The sequence below is a fragment of the Corvus cornix genome, chromosome 7 (genome assembly GCF_000738735.6).
Source record: "Corvus cornix cornix isolate S_Up_H32 chromosome 7, ASM73873v5, whole genome shotgun sequence".
Lineage (NCBI taxonomy): Eukaryota > Metazoa > Chordata > Aves > Passeriformes > Corvidae > Corvus > Corvus cornix.
Genome location: NC_046337.1, coordinates 37,038,094 through 37,058,213, shown reverse-complemented (window position 1 = coordinate 37,058,213; position 20,120 = coordinate 37,038,094). Strand labels below are relative to the sequence as shown.

Genomic DNA, 20,120 nt, shown 5'->3' with positions numbered 1-20,120 from the left:
AGCTAGGGAGAAATTCCCTCGGAGGAGATAGAAGCGGGGCTAAGGAAAGCGCGTGAGGAAGGACTTCTCCGTGCTTTCCTTTGGAGCTGTTTGCTCCCTTTGCCGCGGCTCTGGGCTGCGGTGACGAGATGGCGATAAGGAGATCCTGGGCTCCGCGGCGCTTCCCCCTCCTCTGCCCCGCGCTGCCGCCGGGGGAGCCGGGCGGGAGCGGAGCGGGAGCCGGGCGGGAGCGGAGCGGGAGCCGGGCGGGGCCGCGCCCGCCCCGGGCCCGCCCCTCGCGCAGCGCCGCGGGCGCGGAGCCCGCCCGGCCCCGGGAGCGGAGCCGCTCCTGCCGCGGGGCCATGGCCCTGCTCCCGCGGCGCTTCCTCTGCTTCGTCCTGGGTAAGTGCGGCCGCCGCGACACAACTTCCCCGGAGCCGGTGGGGCGGCGGGCGAGGCTCCCCGGGATTCCCCTCTGTGCTGGGCACGGGCGCGTAGCCCCGGCCGCCTCCTCCGCGGCTTCACCGCTCTCCCTGAGACCCGGCGAGGCTCCAGCTTGGCTTCGCTGGCGACACAGCAGTAGGGAATCAAAAGGAGAAATGATTCCAGGGCACTGGGACACAGTAAAACATCGCACTTGGCCTCAGGAGCAGCGAGGTGGTGATGCTGTGGGACGCAGCCTGCTCTGTGTGGGATTCCCTGCTTGCCTAGGTGAGGCGTGCTCGTTCTGCTTGCCGTCCGTGCCTTTTGTTGCAAATGCTTAATTACTGCCCTGGCGTCTCTGTCTTCCCATTCCTGAGCCGCAGGAAGAGGAGGCAGCCAGACGTGCCCCTTCAAACAGGCTTTTCCAAGCTGAGGTTGGATGTTCTGCGGTGTACCGGTGATGGGGTTGGAAATGCTTGCGTTGTGTGGTCGTTTCCGTGGGATGCAGCGTGCCTCGGTTTCTTTGCCGCTCCTGGCATTTCAGTGCAACAGGTAGAGATTTGTGCCGTATTTGTCACCTGTGAGAATCCACAGCAAAAGCTCTGAGGGATGTTGGTGCTATGTAGAAATGTGTTTATTTAAGGTACTCCAAAGGGAAACCGCTCACCCTCATCCTAACGCTGATCTTCCACAAAATCCAAGTGCTCCTTGAGGAAGCATAAATTTCTCCTCCTCTCCCTTCCTTCCCCTGTGCTGATTTTCTCCCCCGAGCCCTGGTGCATAATGCATTGAGCCATGCTGCACATAATGTGCTTATCTGTACCATGTAATTAACTATTTACTACTCCTCAGCTGTGCAGGGGCAGGAGCAGGCTGTGCCCTTGGACGAGGCACATTCTCCTGCTGGGTTGCAGGGGAAGGCTGCACGTCCCTGGCTGCAGAAGCCTGTGCAGGGAGCACTAACTCCTGCTAGCTAGGATTTCTCTCTGCTCTGTTTTCCCAGCCCTTGTCTCCTTTTTCTGATCCTCTCTTCTCTTGGTTGGGGAGCTGTAACTTTTAAAAGTATCCAGGTATTCCAGGCTGCTGCTTTCCATCTCCAGTGGGCTTGGAAGCAGCAGGATGCTGCCTCTTGTGTGAGCCAGTTACCCAATGGTGGCTACTCTTGGTGCCGTGGATGTGTTTTTCACCACATTTTCTTCCTAGGATTTTTTATCTTGAGCACATTTAACAAAAAGACCCCCTCTTTTTATGCCTTTCAGCTTTTACAGCCCTGCACACAGTCAGGGCTGCACTGAAATTGCAAGTGGCAACTGAGTGCCCAGAAATCACGGTGGAGTCTTGAATTTTGAGGTCACTGATGCTTCTGAGCATCAGTGATCCACTGATGCAGGTGCTTTAAAGTGAGGTGGGTTTTTTTTTAAAGGAAAGGGTTTAAAAGAAAAACTTTTCTCTTAAAGCTCAAGCTTTAAGTAACTTCACAACTCACTGCAGTCTTTAAAAAGCAGGGGTGGTCAGGGAATCAGCCATCCTAAAACCCCCAGTCTCATTCAGCAGGCCAGGGATCCAGCTGTACCCCAAGGTAACCACTTCCATTAAGGTAAAATGAGGCTTTTTCTGGTTTTTAGCTGCAGCTTCCTGCAGAGGCTGCTCAGGGAGGAGGGGATGAGCCAGGCTCTCGCTGTTGCTGGGGCAGTGATGATTGGCACCACCCAGAGCTCTGTGCAGTATTTTGGTGTTTAAGGGCAGTGCTGGGCTGCTTGGATTCCTTTTGGGTTTAGATAAGTGTATTGCTGCAAGAGATGAGGCAATTGCAAATAATGTCAGTAAAACATTAATATCTCCTTGATTGCCTGCATCTTCTGTCTGTGCTGTGCAGCATTGTGTTTGCACAGTCTACAGAAAAGGATGCTTTTTTAAAAACAAAACTTTTGGGCACTGTTTATGACCTCTCCTGGAAATCAGGAATTAAAAGTCCTCTGTGTCTTCTCTCAGCCCAAAAAACACTCGGTAATGCCTGCCAGCGGTTTCAGTTTGAGTGCCTCCTTTATAAAACGCTAAAGCTTCCTCTAAAGTCGAATTTAAGGCTGCAGCCTCTCTGGGAAAATCCTCCTCAGTATTTAGAGTGTGCCCTGTTAGAAATCCCTGACAATAAAGTAAAGCATTCCTCCTCCCTTGCAGAGCATCTCTGGCATGGAGAGGACTCGAAAATTCCTATGCATTAAAAGAAAAGCATGTGGATAGGGACAACAACATTGCCTCCACTCTGTAGTTTCTTGTGCTGCTCCCATACGTGCCAGCTGTATTCCTGCAGAAACCAGTGGCACATGGGTTTGGTGGGCTGGTTGAAGGCTGTGTGGTCTGGTCAGGAAGCCTCTTGGCTGTGAGAAATAGGATTGCATTTATTAACTCTGAAATGATGCTGAATTTAAGAGCCGTGAAGCACCGGCACCATAACCTCCCGTTTGTGCTGACCCGGGAGGCTGCAGGTGGTGAAAATACAAGTGCCATGACCTGGAGGGAATGAAATTAGAGACCTCATAATGGCTAAAGATGGGGTTGGCATCCTTCACATTTCCACAGGGCTGGAAGTCAATGTTGGGGCTATGGCAGAGCTGAGGGAGGTCTTGAAGAGTCGTGGGTGGAAATCTGGAGTTACTGCTCTGCTCTGGCAAGTTCGTTCTGCCTCCCTGACTGGATGTAAAGTCTGGCTCTGTTGTTGTCTGGGGCAGGTTTGGGCTCCAAAACCACGATTGTGATCACAGCCCTTCCCAGCACAGACCCTGCGCCAAGCAAGGACCGAAAACACCACTGGGGTGGAGGGACAAGGGCATTAAAAGCCCATTGGAGGGGAAATGCAGCGTTTCAGCTCGCTCAAATAGCTAAATGCCTTTTTCTCCTCTGAAATACAGCCATGGCTGGGGTTCACCAGGTCAGTTCCTATGTGGGTGGGTGAATACCAGGGAATGCTGGTCCCTGTCTGCCGTAATGCTGCTTACGGAGCTGGCTGCTTTTAATCATCAAATCCACTAATGAAGCTGCTGCATGGTTTCAGTCCCTTGTCTCTGTGCTCCTACAACATGAGCTTTTGGGGATTTGAAAACACATCCTGACACCTCAGGGAAGCACCCCAGTGCGGAGGCAGGCAGCAGCTTGGGTGAAAAACCCCTGATTTCAGCCAAGGGTGATCCCCCTGGGCTTCCCTGTATCCTTTAGGTAACATTTGCTGGGAGAGCAGCAGCGCTGTGTGTGGGTGAGTTGAAGAGAGGTGCAAAATCTCTGTGTGCTCTTCAGCGGGAAGGAAGGAAAACCACATCGAGAAGTCTCTGTTGAAAAGGAAAATAAATTATTCCAGTGATTCCTGGGCTGCCCACATGGCTCAACAGCAGATTTTAGTCTGGAAGCATTGTGTTAAAAGTGTTCAGTGAAGCTCCTGTTGCGTGCAGCCTGTGATGGGTGCACCAACGTGATAGTGGGGATATTTATTTTGGTTTTCTCCCTAACAAATTCTTATATTTACTTGTTATGTGCTTCTTCATGGGTAGTCTGCTAGATTGCTCAGGCAGTGATTTTTTAATCTTGAAGGTAATTCAGTAAAATGTTTGATGGTCCCATGTAGCAGATCATCTGTGTTTAACACACGTTGAAACCTGAACCAGCGGGATCACAGTGTGTTGTCTCCAAACCAATGCCAGGCACTTTTAACCTTGGTGTTGCTTTTCCCTGCTCTTATTTTAGCCTCAATCAACTGAAATAGCTGAAGGAGAAAATAATCCCGGGGGTGGAAGGAGAGTACATTTCCCTTTAGCACATTCCTGAGATCTGGAGTCTGGTGGCTGCTCGTTCCTCCCTGGCTTTGTGCAGCAGGACCAGCCTGGCTTTGAGACCTAGCCGACATCTGTGGCTTCCAGTGCTTTGTTGATGTTTTAAAAATAACTCTAAACCCGGGTCTAACACTGGGTTAAGGTGTTGGGATGGGGATGTTGGATACCACAATCCGCCCTGGGAAGGCAGGAGGGATGTGGCTGCTTCCCTTCAGCCCCTGGATTCAGGGTGCACAGAATCCAGTGGGGACCCCTCCTTTCTTCCACCCTGCCGTTGTGAGCAGGGATTTGATGGTGGCCAGGGCCAGAGATGATGTGAACTCGGGATGGGTGAAGTCTGGGCTGTACAGACATTGCCAGTGCCTGTCTAAAGCCTGTGGTTTTCCTCCATTAATTCAATCTAGAAGAACTATTTTCCAAAAGACCCCGCTATTCGTCAAGGATATAATTATCTTTATAACTAACAGCTCGTGGCAGCAGTTGGATTTCAGTGTGCCTGGCTTTTGATTTCCTTTCTCCTTCCTCCCTTCTCAGCTGCTCTTGATTTTATTTTACCTAGCGAGTGAATTTTGGTGGAGAAATAAAAGTATTTGTCATTCTGTCCTCTGCAGAATCAAGTCTAGGGACATGTAAGATAAGTCCCATTCCTGGAATTGTGCTTGGCAGCCTCTGATAACAGGTATGGTAACAAGGGCATACCATAACTTGTGCTAAGACAGGTGGGAAGCTGAGGCAAGGAGAGAAAGACCCTGGACCAATTTCTTGGAGCAGCCTATTTCAGTGTATTTAGTGGTTAATACCATTTAACAGCAATGCCTTGTGGCAAAAAGCCAGCTCCTTGTGACCCGGCTAATCAGGACTGCCCTGCAGTGGGCTTCACCCTACAAACCTTGATTTTGCATTTTCATTTTAATCCCATATTCTGTGTCTTACAGGAGCTGTTATGTGGGGTCTTTGAATGGTGTAAATTACCCTCCTTTGGGGATGGATTGGCTGTTGGAGGTGCTTCATAAAATACTGAACTTGAAAGAGGAATAGCACAGTGCAGTGGTACCTCTGCTCCCCAGGCATCTCCTGAGCCCCCAAAAGCCCCCAGACAGGCTTTGCTTTCAGGCAGCTGGCTCCCACCTCAACTTCAGCTAATAATTCCCTGGCAGTTATTTTTAGGCAGTTTATTTTGTGCCCTCTTAGAATGCTTGGAATAGCTATAAAATGACAACAAAACCTCAAGTATCCCCATCCAGCACAAAGTAAATGCCGACGAATCATCCCAACTACCAGCTTGAGGGATAAATCACTTCCTTCCTTTGCAGGCACAACAGGATGCCACATTTAAAACCTGGGAGATCCTTTTGGGTTTCATGATGATTTTCAGCTGCATGCAAAGTACCTCATTAATGCCGGCTGGGGAAAAAAGCAGCTTTCTCTTTATTTTGTTTAGTGTGATAAAATGAAGGGAATAACCATTCCAGGAGCAGGGGTGAAGTCCCCCTGTGAGTTAATAAATCAGATTAAAGGCCTTTAGGTTCTGGGTGCACTTCTCCTTCATTTGAAGAAGTGGCTTGTGGGATGGACCCCAGAGGGCTCTTCAGGCCCACCACACCTTGTGCTGCATTCCCTAAGAGGTGGAAACCTCTGGCCCCTTTGGAAGCTTTCCACACAGCCAGGTCCCTAACAGGGGCCTGTCCCCAGCTTGGCTGAGCAGGGACTGACTTGCCCTACTGACTGTGGATCTCCAGTGTCCCCTGTCTCCCAGGCCAGCAGGATGGTACAGGGCACTTCAGCCATGGCACCTCCCACCGCGGGGAGTATCTTAACCCTGCCTCTTTTCATTCATTTTAAGTTTTTCCCCTGCCATGAGACTTTTTTCCCCTCTCAGCTTGTGTGACTTCTCCCCCATTCACGCTTCCTCGGGTCCTTTTGTAGCTTTGTGGTAGTGAAGCTGTTGGACAGGCAAAATTTGGGATGAGCTTTCCACCTGCAGAGCTCCCTGGGGAGCTCCAGCAGGGCTCTGTTCCCGTGTCTGTGCTGTGCTTGGGCTGCTCTGTTCAAGCAGTAGCTGTGTGGTTTCCTTCTGCTGCTCCATCTGCAGCCCCCTGGAGCACAGGGCAGGCAGGGAGGGGGAGATCCTCCTTCTCTTCTCCCAAGTGAGTGTTGGCAGCCTGTCCAAGACATCCTGGGACCAGCTTTCCCGGTGCTTGGAGATGGGCAGATCTCCCCCCAGCTCCCAGCATCTGCTCTGCCTCCAAAATCCTCACTGTGCCATGATTCAGCAGTGTGTTGTAAAATCCCCTCTCCCCTGCAGCGCATAAAAGCCCCCAAATCCCATGAATTCCTTTTTGATTTACAGCCTGAGTGGCTGTGTTGGGAGAGGAGGTCCTGCAGATTAAGGGACAGTGCCACAACAGTGGCAGGGGAGGCGGAAGCTGCCTGGTTTGGGGACCTGAGGATGCTCCTGAAGCATCCATGAGCAGGTTTGGGATGGGATGGTCCTGTGCAGGTCTCTGTGTCCCCCATGATCACCTGCAGGGCTCGGACCCCTCCATCCATCTCCATTCCTAAGCTGCTGCACAGCCCCTGGAGCCGCTGCTGGCTCCCAGCCCCTGTCCTGAGCCAGCCGGGCAGGGAGGAGAGACTTTAAAAATACATTCCCTGTGCAAATCCCAGACAGAAATAGCTCTTCCTGGGCTCCAAGGTTTCGTCTGACTGCGGAGGCACAGCCCAGGCTGTCAGCAAGGGGAGCTGGGAGCAGGTGGCTCCTGAGGAAGGCACAGTGCTGGGCCAGCCACCCTGCTGTCCCCAAGCCCAACATCTGCAGCTTTCTGTCCAAAAAAAGTGTCCCAGCTAAACACCAGCTTAGGTGGCTCCTGGTGAACCCGGGGCTGTTTGCAGGCTCTGAAGCCCTCTGCTGAGCTGGTGGCTGCCAGAAGCAGCCCCACTGGAAGGTGTTTTTAAGCCTTCCCCGGCTTCTGCAGATGCTGGAAGGGCCAATTTTTCCATTTTTGTGGCTGCAAAGTGGGACGTTCTTCACACTCATCTTCTGCCTCCTGCCCCGTGTCCTCTCCCCAGCCTCCTGTGCGTGTTTCATTCTGCAGCCGAGTCCAAACCACGAGGTTTGTTCTAAATAAAACAGCAAAACCACCACCTTGAAGAGGAGAGGAAACCAGCCTGTTTCCATCTGGGGCTTGTTCAGAGCACTAATCATTTCACAGGGGAGGTCTGAGAATTTGGGAGAAGCCCAGGGGAAGATACTGGGATGTTTGTTCTCAGAGCCCAGAGCTTTGCTGGTGCCACGTGTGCCTTGTCCAGTGCCAGCCCTGCTGTGGGTGTCTCTTGGCAATTATCTGCCATCTTTGGGGTTCAGCTTTTGGATGAATATCTGCCTATTTCCTGCTTTTTGCTATGAAACCCTGAACAGTTTTCCCCCAGAAAATCCTGACAGTCCAAACAGATGGTCTGGTGAATTCTCTGCATGTGTTGTCAAACGGTTTCATCCTTCCCCCGGCACCATCAGGGGTACTTGCAAAAATGCCTGGGAAATGGGAACATCCCATGCTGTGCCAGTCTGAAATTCCCAAATCAGTTCTCAGGCTCCACAGTCCTCCCTGCCTCTGCTTCCCTGTAGGGTTGGTTGCACATCCCAACAAGACAAGCCCAAGAATTTCTGGAACACGGAAGAGAAAAAGGCCAAAGACCAAGGAATTGTGCAGAGGGATAGCGTTGTGAAATGCAGGATGTTTCTTGCAGAGAAAGCTCAGGGATTTTTGCAGGTGAACCATCACTGTGACAAATGTGTGGGCTCACAGCAGTGGGAGGAGGAGGGGGTGATGTCCTCAAAGCTGTTTCTGGAGGGATGGCCCAGAGCTCTTGGTCCAGGCTCCAGCTCTGAGAAGTGCAGTGTAGGAAAGTCCAGCTGTCTTCCCGAAATTTTTGTAACAGTTCAGGACCAATGCTGTTTTTCTGCTGAAATAAATGTGTGACAGGCTTTTTGCAGCTAAGCCTCAGTAGGCTGAGTCCTGGTGGATGCTTGCTGGGACTCTCCAGGACATCAATCCCAGGGCAATCATGAGGATCTGGGATGCCTGCAAAAGCCATCCCTCCAATCACCTCCTCACCACTACTCTCCAAGTGTTTCCTGTGAGGAGGATCCTTAACATTGCATCTTTTAATAGGCAATCAGGGATTCTCTCTGCAGGGAAGGTTGTTCATCAGCAATTCTCATGATAGGAGAAGGGAGAATGGCTTCCCACTGCCAGAGGGGGCAGGGTTAGATGGGATACTGGGAAGGAATTGTTCCCTGTGAGGGTAGTGAGGCCCTGGCACAGGTTGGCCAGAGAAGCTGTGGCTGCCCCTGGATCCCTGGAAGTGTCCAAGGCTAGGCTGGATGGGGCTTGGAGCAACGTCTAGTGGAAGCTGTCCCTGCCCATGGCAAGGGGTGGAATTGGATAAACTTGAGGGTCCTTTCCAACCCAAACCATTCCGGGATTCTATGATTCTCCATGTCCGTGTGGCACCGAAAGACCAAGCAGGGCTTTGGAGCTACTGTATGGCTCCAGTGGGATGTTCCCAGAGAGCTGCTGCATTCCTGCAGCTCTCAATGCCATTTTTCCCAAGGGAATGGGAACAACGGGGGCCCATGAGAGGGGAGCTCTTTGGAAGCAGCTCAGCCTTGGTACAGTTGAGTTTTGGAGCTCAGTTATTCGGCAGCTCCTTGCAGCCTTCACAGATGGATGCTGCTGAGTACAGAGCCGTGACTGCTCTGGAGCTCAGTTATTTACAGCTCACTGCAGCTGACTTACACCATCTCCATCAGCAGAGCTGAGGGCTGAAGGAAAGCCTTCTGGAGTGAGAGCCAGGAGAGAACAAAAATCCATCCCTGCTTTTTTCCCTTCTGTTGTTACAAGCCCTGAGCCTGTCCCAGTCTGAGATGGGGTTGCGGGAAATCTGTGAAGCAGCAGGGATCTGTGGGTTGAGGTGGGGACCATGTGGAAATGTGGCAGGAGCTTCTCACTTTGACCTTAAAATGTGCGATTACAGCTAAAGTCAGTTCTCCTGGTCAGCTGAAAACAAAAGAGCTTTTCTGCCTCGCTGTGCCCAGCTCCATCCTCACAGCACTGACACAACGGGCCCTGTTGGGCCTCGCTCCTCTCGGGTGTGGAACAAAAGAGCCCTTCACCATGTCCAAAATCAGATGTCCTTGGAAAAGGTCACTGGCTGATGGCTCTGGTTTCCCCAGTCCCCCGGGGCAAAGGGATTTGCAGAGCCCATGTGGAGGTGTGGGAGAGGCACCTTCCAGGAGCAGGTCCTGGTGGGGCAGGCAGAGCTCCTGGGAAGCACGGAGGAGCTGCCAGGGGGGACAACAAGGTGCTCAGCTGCCTCTGAAGGACCTTGAGAGCTGCGTCTTCTGAGCTGCTGTGATTGGCAAGTGCTTAAAGCTCCCCAGGGTTTGGTTTTCACTTGGTTTGGGTTCTTTTTTGCTTTTGATAGTAGGGCCAGTTTTCATGCTGGTTACCAGCTACCCGTGGCTTGCAGCTACTTGCAGCCAGTTTGTGGTTCTCAGTTGCTTCGTCCCCATGGTTTTTTCAGTGTTTCTCCTCTCTGCACTCAAGGTTAAGGTGTTTTCCTCCAGGTTCATTCTGCATAAGCAGCTGTGTGGTCATCAGGAAACATTTGGGCATCCCTAAGGATAGTTGTGGTACAGCTTGTCTCTGGGCTCATCCTAAATGAGAGTGGGGAGGAGCAAAGCCAGGCAAAATGCAGCCTGGCCATGCTTGGTTAACTTCTGCTTCTCTCTCCCCTCGTGCTGCTTCACTGCTGAATTTCCTCAAGTGGCTTTGTCTTCCTCAATTTCTCTCCATGCTTTGCGTGTCTCACTCATTTCTTCCTGGCTCTGTTTCCTCCTTTTCTCCTCAATCCCCTTGGCTGCTCACCCATCTGCTTTTTAATCCATTCTTCCGCCGTGCTCTCCCTTGTCCTTTTGCTGTGCTCTCCTGCTCTGCACCTGACACATTCCCCAGCAGCATTTTCTCTGCAAGCTGCTTGTCTAGACAAGTGATGGCTGTGATATTTGCAGGGCTCTCGCCCTTCAGAGTCCAGTGCACAGATGTCACCGAGGGGTGACCCCCGGGGTGGCTCCTGAGCCTCCCTTGGACACTGGTGCTCGCTCAGCTGTGTCACTCCTTCACTTGACTCATCCAGATTGGAAGGGATGGGGAGGGGAGAGAAGCCTCCTGGCCTTCAATCAGCCTGCCTGGACTGAGATTTGCAGTCCAGGCCTCATGTAAAATTATTGCAGCTTTCCTTCTGCTCCTTCTTCTCTTGGTGCTTTGCTTCAGCATCTCAAATGCTCCCATTTGGGAGCAGGGCTTGTCTCTGGCTGAGGTCGTGCCCCTGGCTGGTATCAGGTGGGGAGAGCTTCAGATTTTGATAAACTCAGTTTTATTATTGCAACAGTGAGAGTTTAATGTTCTTTAAATTCTCTTGGCTCATTAACTCCCATGGTCTTATCTCAAGCCAGGCCAAAGTGGCTGCTGCTGTTGGAGGCAGTGTGGGAGCCCTGCACCCATCCAGGAACATCAGCCAAGGCTCTGGGGGCCCTTCCCACCCAAATTCCCAGCAGGTTCTGGCTTCCCACCCGTTGCCATAGGATGCTGGTACCTAAGTGCTCTGAGGATTTTGGAGGCTGCAGAGGGATGGTGTCCCATGGTGGTGTCCCTTGGCCGCTAAATAAGTGGCTCAATTCTGTTGTGTTAAAAAAAATCAGATAAAAATAAAGCACAGAGTTATTCACACATAGAAAAAAATAGATCTGGTATGTGATGCCTGCCTGCAATGCACTCCAGGAGCTGCAAAGGCACTAGCTGGCACTTTGGGACCAAGGGAAAGCTATTATTTATAGCTCACTTAATCATTCTCCCAAAGAGTTGGTTTTTTTCCCTTCCCTTTGTAGCATCACAATCCTTTTGCCTTTACCCCTCACCAGCAACATTGCACTGGTTGTCCATGAGCCTCTAAGCAGCACCTTTTTCTTGCCTGTTTTTAAAGCAGTTGCAGGGACACGTTCCCAGAAGGGAAATCAATCAGCACTGTACAGCCAGAGATGGATTTGATGGATTTCCCTGTGTCTGTCCCTGTGCTCCATCAGAGGTGGATATTTGTTCCCAAGTGTGGCAGGTCATTTTTCAGGGGTCAGCAGCAGGGATCTCTTAAGGTTATTCCCCAGCTTCCCCCACACCCTTACTTGTTTCTTAAGCCCAAGACCTGGGTGTTTGAAATCCAAAGGCATTTCAGCCTATCAGCAGAGAATAAACCCACATCCTTACTAATTTATGAGTTACCTGGCATGTCATGAATAACTGATTGATCAGCACCAGGCACTTGGGAGGGTGCAGGGCCCCAAGGGTGTGAGGAGGGAAGTAAACCTGGGAGAAGGAGGTGTTGAAGAGCTGGGGTTGCTCTGGTGTCAGCTGTGCTTTGGCAGGTGCCTCTGTGTGTGCAGCTGGGCGCCTGTGTGGCACAGGGGGCTGTGGTGCTGCTGTGACCCCCCAGCAGAGCCTGACCCCGCGTGGCCCTGGCCTGTCTTGCAGCCCAGCACTTCATCGCGGCCACGGCGTGCCAGGAGGCCGACTACGGCTGGATGATCCGGCACTACTGCCTCAAGCAGTTCCAGCTCAGCATGGAGGGCATCGGCCAGCGCCTCTGGTGCGACTGGGATGAGACCGTGGGGTAAGTGAGGTCCCTCTGCTCCTCCCTCTCTCCTGCTCCCCTCTGTGGTTTTGGGCTGTAATGGTGTCAGCACTGGGGCGTTTCACACGGGGAAACACTCTGATTTCACTCTGCTGTGCTGCTGCTGCTGCCCTGGCTCTGTCCCTGCCGGGTCCCTAAGGGGCTTCTCCAGCCTGGTCACATGTGGAGGGGGCATGAGGTGGGTTTGGAGGGGAGAGCAGTGGACATTGTCTGCCCAAACTTTGGTGAGATTTTTGGCACTGTCTCCTGTAAGATCTCCACAGACAAATTTGTGCTGGATGAGGTTGGAAACCATCGGAACAGCCAGGCCTGGGGGGTGTTGATCATTGACCAAACACTGGTTGGAGCACGTAGGGGTTTATCCCAGGGGTCAGCACTGTCCTGCTTAACCTCTTCATTAGGGGTGTGGGTGATGGGACTGGGTGTAACCCCAGCACCTCAGATGACACCAAACTGGGAGGGGTGGGTGACGCAGGGACCTCAGCAAGCTGGGAACCTCCTGAAGCTCAGCAAGGGGAAGGGCAAAGTTCTGCACCTGAGGAGGAACAGCCCCGTGCACCAGGATGTGCTGGGGCTGCCCAGAGACCAACCAGAAAAGGACCTGGGGGTTGTGGTGGGCACCAGAGCCAGGAAAGTGCCCTGGTGGGAAAGCATGGGTACAAACTGAGGCACGGGAGGTCCCCTCTGTACACCAGGAAATGCATTTTCACTGTGAGGGTGACCAAACACTGGCACAGATCTCCCAGGGAGGATGTGGAATCTCCATCCTTGGAGATACTAAAAAACCAGCTGAACATGGTCATGAGCAGCCAGCTGTAGGTGGCCCTGCTTGAGCAGGGGCATTTGGACAAGGTGAGGTGGATCTCCAGAGGTCATCTCCAGCCTCAGCCATTCTGTGATTAAAGGGGTTTTCAAGGAGCCCAGCCTAAGCAGGGTTTGGAAGTCAGGGTGGGGGCCCTGCCCCACCGCACAGCAGTGGAGCTCCAGTAGGAGGAGACCATGGCTCTGCTGCGTGCTGGGAATTGTTGGTTTAAAGAAGAGGCAGATTGGGATTGCCATCACGGGGGCTTCTGGTGCCTCACAGCTTGATGGACATATTTTCCATGAGATTTTGCATCTTTTCTCATCACTCTGGTTCTCCAGACAGTTCAGAACACCCTAACTCAGCGTGAAAACCCCGTAACCCACCGAGATGCCCTCAAACCCTCTCTGTGAGAAAATCCCAAGCTGTCCCACCGGAGCTGCTGGCTCAGCCCCTGCTTGCAGAAGTTGTGTGTTGATTTTTCCAGGCAACTAGAGGGAGAGGCTGGAATGGTATGGCATGGCATGGCATGGCAGCCGCCTGCTAAGCCTCCTGTTTGTAATCAGTGTCAGGGAGTCAGCCGTGATTTATGACTTGGGAGCAGCAGAGATGCAGCCTTGCTTCCCTGGTGGAATGCTTGGGAGCATCTGTGTGGGATAAGGAGGGTGATAAGGGAACCCTGCTCAGTGCAGCCCCACCAGGGAGACTGGGGGTGTCACATATGGGGAATGTGCTGCTCTGCGGGGGTTTGCTGGATTTTTTGGGGAAATTTCTTTGGGTTTGCTTTTATTTTTATTGCAAACAGTGCTTTCTTTGGATTAGCCCTTTCCTGTTTATAATCAGCAGAGCTGAATCTTTTGGTACCACCACGGTGTAAATCTGCTGAGATGGTTTTGATTGAAGTTGAAAGACTGGTCAGGGGTGGCTGTGTGTTGGTGTGAGGGCTTGAGAAAATAACTTCCCTTTTTACCCCCTTCAGCTGACTTTCCATGTTGTGCCATGGCCTTTCCCTGGGAAAATGAAGCAGCGGAACAAAAATGAGCTCATGTGACACCAGTGGGGATGAGGGTCAGCTGGAAACAGGGAGCAGGTAGTGAGTGCTGTGTGCCATGAGTTTTTTGCACAAAAATTAAGAGGTTCTGTGAGATTTTGGTGGTTTCCTGCTTCGTGGCCCTTTCTTCTGTGCCAGATTAAAAGCTACACGTGTGTGTATATCTATCTTTTGGTCAAAGGTTGGACTCCAAGATCTTAGAGGTCTTTTTCAACCTTAATGGTTCAATGATTCTGTTCTGTGATTCTGAACATACTATTGGGTTTTCCTTCCCCTTGATCCATGACAAAATGGAGGGGAAGAGAAGAAAGTGGAAAGACTGTGGGAGATTTCTGGTTCTGAGAAGCCTCATCTGGTGCTCAGAAATGCCCAGGGCTGCTGATGTTGCTCTAGCCCTCACCATCTTGTTCTTTATCTCACACGTCCTGTTTGTCTTTTCAATAGCTTCAGCTAAACTCATTACCCTTGAGGCACTTGGAGGAAATGTTGATAAGCTTGCAGGGTTTAATTTGATTGCCTGAGTCCATTTGCTCTGTGCAAACACATGGCTCAAGGTTATTTGAGAGATGACATTCCTCTGATCCTCTCGTGCCTTCAGGACACTGGAAAAATTGGGTAGAAATAGCTCAGTTACTGCACTAAATCAGCTGCAAGGATTTGGGGTTTGGGTGGGCTCGCTCATCATGTTGCTCCCTGGATGTGTTTGGGAATCGCCATCCCTTTTTTGGGGAAAGGGAAGATGTCCCAGCAGGAGCGGGCAGGGAGTGGCATAGCTGGCTGGTCACCCCTCTGGCTTTAGAGGAAGGATTTGTCTTCCACCAGCTGTGAGACAAAGAAATCAAAATAAAGCACCTGCCTAGAGCCTGTTCTCTCCAGATCTTCCCCCAAACCAAGACATTTTGATGCTTGAAACCTGTCTGAAACAAGGAGAAATGTTGAGAGGTTTTACCTCTGTACCACCAGCAGCATCGTGTTTGGAGCTCTTGATTTCCTGGATGCAGCATTTAGCAGGGAAATGCCCCTAAGCTCCATCATTTCCTGCTCAAGTGAGGGTGGCACGATGGGAACATCTGGATAAATGAATTGTCTCAGCAGAGTTTGTAATCGTGGGCCATTTGTCCTATTTATAGGTGGCAGATGCTGCTGCCATCTCGCCCTCAGAGGCATTAGCTGAGCTCTTGCACCACTGCTCCTGCTGTGTTCTGATGTAAGCGAGGGGTCTCTCTGGAGCAGGAGTGTTTGGTGAGGTCGGGTTGGGCTCTGTGGACAAGCACCAACTCTCAGGGAAGGTTTGGCCAACACCCTTCAGCTCTGCTGGCTTTCTTAGTGTTGCTTATTCGGGGAAAGTTGATGGATTTTGATGGGCAGGTTTTTATCGTGGGCCAGGGGAGCTTGTGTGAGCTGTTGCACATTTTGGCTGCCCTGGGATTCAAAAGCCAGACTGCAGCTGCATCCTGGGCTCTTTGGTGTCGAGGGCTCCTCCACTCCGTGGTGGTGGCCGAGCTGCTTTGGCCAGGAGCTCAGCCGTACCTGATGAATTATCCCAAAGATCAGCTTGGCTATTTTGATTCCAGCTCCAGCTTCGTCGGCGTGGTGACTGAGCCAGGGGGATTAGCTGTGGTCTCCCTCAGGGCAGCTATTTCAGGGATGTGGAGGGGTCGGGCTGCCACTGCCCACCCACGAATGCGTCAGCAGGCGCTGATGACTTGTGGATATTTTTCCTGCTCGGTTTTGGCTGGGGGGCTGTGGCCAGGGAAGGGATTTGCAGGAGGGTCTGTGCACAGGGGGATGCTCACGATGCCGAGCACTGCTGCCACAGCTGCGGGTGTCACTCCAGCCCAGCCAGGCATCTTCATCCCAAATATATCCACCCTCTGTGACATTCCTGAAAATCTCCATGGAATGCTTTCCCCCGGCCGCGGGCATCCTGCGGGAAGGAGCTCACCAGGGGGATCGTGCCGCTCTGACAGCTGCAGCCAGGGATGGAGCTGCTCTCCCAGCTGTCAGCACACTCACACTCTGTCTTCAGGTTATTTATCCATTATTTACAGAAAACAGATTGATCCATTCTCTTATTATCTCATTATCTACTTATTTATCTTCAGCTTGCCAGTTCCCTTCTGGATACCCCTTTAGCCTGGCTCCAGGCTCGCCCTGCAGCCTTGCAGAGGAGGAAATCAATGTTTTCTGTTCATCTGCAAAGCAAAAGCGAAGCCTTGTGGTGTTTTCTTTTTTCCCTTCTGAAGCAAGGAATTCAGGGAAGATAGGAAATACCGGGATACTCGTGGTGAAAGAGAGAGCTGTCAATCCTGTGAACCCCAGTCCTAGTGCAGCACCATCCACATCCAAGTGCTGTCAAGGAATAAATGCCAGAGTCAATTCCAGTCTTGGTTGCAGTGGTAAAAAAACCCCAGAGGAATTCCTTAGGATTTATCGCAGTGTAAGCATTCAGATGCCATCAAACCCTAAATCATTCTTTGACTGCTTCCCACCCGTGGCTGAGCCCCATCCCCATCCTGCCTGCAGCCCTTCATCCCCATGTAGTCCATCCACAGCATCCTTTAAACCCAAACCATTTCCATGGTGACAGAGAAAACAACCCTAATTGCAATTCACATTGGGGTAGGGAAAAAAACATTCCAAAGCACAGCGGAGCTTTCCAGGGCCAGGTGTCTGTCTCCCGGCAGTGATGGGATTGTTTGGGAAAACTTGCCCTCTTCCCAGTGCTATCCTAGAGCAGCTGTCTAATATTTTTTGTGGAGGACATGATGTTTGGGAGATGGACGCTTGCAAATGAGCTGTGGGCTTCTCTGAAAGAAAAAAGCCTGAAACTCTGCGTTTGCTACAGGAGGAATAAGGTTGATTAGGGAAGCCCTCCTGTTGAGTCAGGAGATGCAGAAAGGGCCCCCTTGCTGCCTCAATTTCTTCGGGTGGGGGCTGGGTGTGGCTGGATCCAATTATTTACTGCATAGCATAGGCAGTTATATATATTGCCCTATTTATTGACACAATATTGAAGTAAAGCTCTTAAAATGAGCAAAATAATTATTGAGTAGAGATTGATGTTACCCATCCATGTGGGCAAATCCTGACCCCCCTTTTCCATCCATCCTGGAGAGCTTTCACAAAAAGTTCAAGCTGGTTCACCCCCACTTGGGCTGAGCATGCTGCTCCAGCCTTCTCTCCAGCGAGTTTTAACTCTGTGACTGAGGATCATCCCTGCAGCCTCCGAGGCTTGGCTCAGCTTTTCCCTGTTGAGTGTGGTGGGGTGTGTGGGGGGAACATTGCTCTCCTGGCTGTGGGGTGGCAAGGGGGAGGGTTGGACAGGAAAACAGCCCTTCCCCCCCACTCCCTGAGGTATTGCACCACCAGCCCAGGCTGAATTCCCTGTGGGACCAGGCTAGTGTGGGGCTAACACAATAATGTGGCTCTGCTCATGAGGAGAGAGAGAACCAGATGTCGTCTTGGAGACACAGTGGGATGAATGTTCACCACGGCTGTGGCAGGGCAGAGCACTCTCAGCCCCAGGCATCAACACTGCTGCTCTCCAGAGGGATCCTGATCCCGTCTGCCAGGGTGTTGTGAGTGTCCTGGATCCGATGGGTCTGGTTATCCCTTCCCAGCCAACGGAGCACGTTGGTACCCGCTGCAGTAGCTGGCAGTGAGTGTGTCAGGAGAAGGTGCCCAGTGCCTTGTGTCTCTGTGCATTTGGGGTGGACAGGAGATGATGGAGTCTCACCGGGCTGTTTTGGGATATGGGGCAGCTCAGGACCCCGCAGCCTGCAGGGACAGCCTCAGCTGGTGGGTGACCAAGGGTCTGTGAGATGAAAGTGGAAGAAATGAAAGCACTTGGCCATAGCTGAGAGCTCAGCTTTGCTTTTAGCTGGCCCTTCATAAAAATTGTGATGGTCGAGTGTGCTCTGTGTAAGCAACAGGCGGAAATCGGCTCTTGAAGAGCACCCAGCCTGGCTCTCTCTCAATCAGAAGACTTATTACTGGAGCTGTTCCTGAAAACAGTTTCTTTTCCCTCTGGGAACTTCCCACTCACTCCCTGCTGGGCTGTGGGGCCAGAGGGTGGGAGTGCCCGTGATGTCAGCCTGCTCCTGCTGAGGATGGCATCTGGAGCAGGGAGGCCTTAATGAAACCGGCAAAAATAAAAGGGACGAGAGACTTTGGGTGTGTCAAGTGTGTTAAGCCACCCCACACCCTCCGGTCATAGCCCCTTGGCCATCTCCTTGCATGAGGCTGTGGCTGCCCAGCTCCTGTCCTCGGGTCCATCCTCATGTCAGGAGCTGGCTGAGTGCTGGAACACGGCTGCTGCCTCCCTGCAAAGGGCAGTGAGTTCAGTGAGTTTATCATTTGCTGGCACCGTTGGGCTTTGGTTCCTTGCATGTCTTCACATACAGTGATGGGAGCAGTGATTTATCCCCATGGAAGCACAGTTGGAGCCAGGGAAGGGGTAAGCCAGCTGCTCTATGGTCCTTCAGCTTTAAAAATAGCTTTTATTCGCCTGTTAACCCTTTCCCTCTGGTTCCTGAAGAGGCTGCAGCTCCTAAGGATGCTGATGAAAGGGAAATGTAATTTTGCACATTGGAATGCTTGGCAGAAGCTGCTTTTAGCAGCTGCAGGCCCCGTTAATTAAATCTCTGGCTGTGTGGGCACAGCCTGCCCCAAAACCCCAAACCCCAGCTGAGGAGCTGCACAGGGGCTGTGGAGAGTGGCTGGGAAGCTGCTTCTAAAATACTTCTTCCCCCAGGCATGTTTTTAATTGGAGAGCTGGGGTTTGCTTTGCTTTGTTCCTCTAAAATTAGATGTGACTAATTGGGATGGGGGGAGGGAATTGTTATCTATGTGTTTTTTATGCATAGCCAGTTTTAAAGCACGGAGGGTTTACCTGTCATGGTAATATCCAGAGGATGGCTGCATGGCTTGGCACAGGGACAGTGCCTCTGGCTCAGGGCTGCTCCTGGTTTTCCAGGTATTTATAAAAAAAATGGGAAAACGGCCTTGCTGGTCATAGAGGGGTAGGATGGGCTGTGGGCCTGCACAGCTGGTTCCTATGCAACAGTTTTAGGCAATTTAAAGGAGAATTTTAAGTAGATTCAATGTACTTATTCCTGTCCCCCTTTGGGCTGAACTCACACAAGCTGGAGGATGGTGCTCCAAAGGCTGGCTTGGGATGGGTTTCCTGAAGATCTTTGCTTAAAATATGGGTCCAACCTGTGTTTTCTAATAGCACCAGTTCAGCCAGGAAATCCTGCAAAAATTTACACAACCCAAACTCCCCCCCCAAACTTGCTTCTTGTTATTCCTGTAAATATTATTTTTGTTTTCATTTCCTTCTGTAAATGAAACCACCACCACGAACACCACCATGTCATTCCATAAATGAAAACTGCTTTTGGCAGTGGGTGAGCACTTAAAAGTTGCCATCAAAGTGGCAAAACCTGGTGGGAATTTAAAATATCCTGTATCTTCTTACCTCTCTAGGTATAAACTCAAAACCCCATATATTTTTACAGGTTATATACAGATTTTCAAAAACCCACTATATATTTTTATAGGGCTGGGTATAGCTAGCTATAAATAATAATAAAAAAAAAAAAGCTAAAAAATTTAAGAACTCATAACAACTGTAGTAGAGCCTCAAGTTCACACCTCTGTAATAGAAAGTATATATAATATATTGTAGAGGGAGGGATATATTATATTGCCCATATATATATATATATTGCAAATTATGTAGTATTTATGTTGCATTTTATATACACTACCTACAATGTATACAGTATTTTATATTGCATAGGGGGAAGGTGCCGCGGCCGTGTCCGGGCGCTGGTGCCCGGTGCCACCGCGGTGCCACCCGGTGTCCTCCCTGTGTGTGTTGCAGCACTTACGGGGAGCTGACGAACTGCACGGCGCTGATCGCCGAGAGGCTCGACTGCTACTGGCCCAACCGGCTGGTGGACGAGTTCTTCGTGGCCGTGCACAAACAGTACTTCAGGAACTGCTCCCTGTCGGGCCGGGCGCTGCACGACCCCCCGAACGGCGTCCTATGTCCCTTCATCGTGCTGCCCGTCCTTGTCACCCTGCTGATGACAGCGCTCGTGTGTGGAGGAGCAAACGCAGCGAGGGCATCGTGTAGGGCCGGCGCGGGCGGCGCAGGGGAGGGACGGGGGCTCTCCCCTGGAACGTGCCTGGTGGTTGGGAAGAGCCTGCCAGAGGAGCATCACGGAGGGTACCGAGCCCCGGAGGCAGAGACAGCATCGCCACCGCTCCTCCTGCGCGGTACCGCCCG

General features: G+C 51.6%; 1 protein-coding gene across 1 annotated transcript; it reads left to right on the top strand.

The window, feature by feature from the left end:
- Positions 1 to 279: 279 nt before the first annotated feature.
- On the top strand, positions 280 to 20,055 carry RAMP1 (receptor activity modifying protein 1). The gene is given in 5 exon segments (XM_039554923.1): positions 280 to 381; positions 589 to 690; positions 11,810 to 11,948; positions 19,713 to 19,927; positions 19,930 to 20,055. Coding segments are annotated over 5 exon segments (534 nt in total). The 5' UTR covers positions 280 to 341; the 3' UTR covers positions 19,968 to 20,055.
- The last annotated feature ends 65 nt before the right edge of the window (positions 20,056 to 20,120 follow it).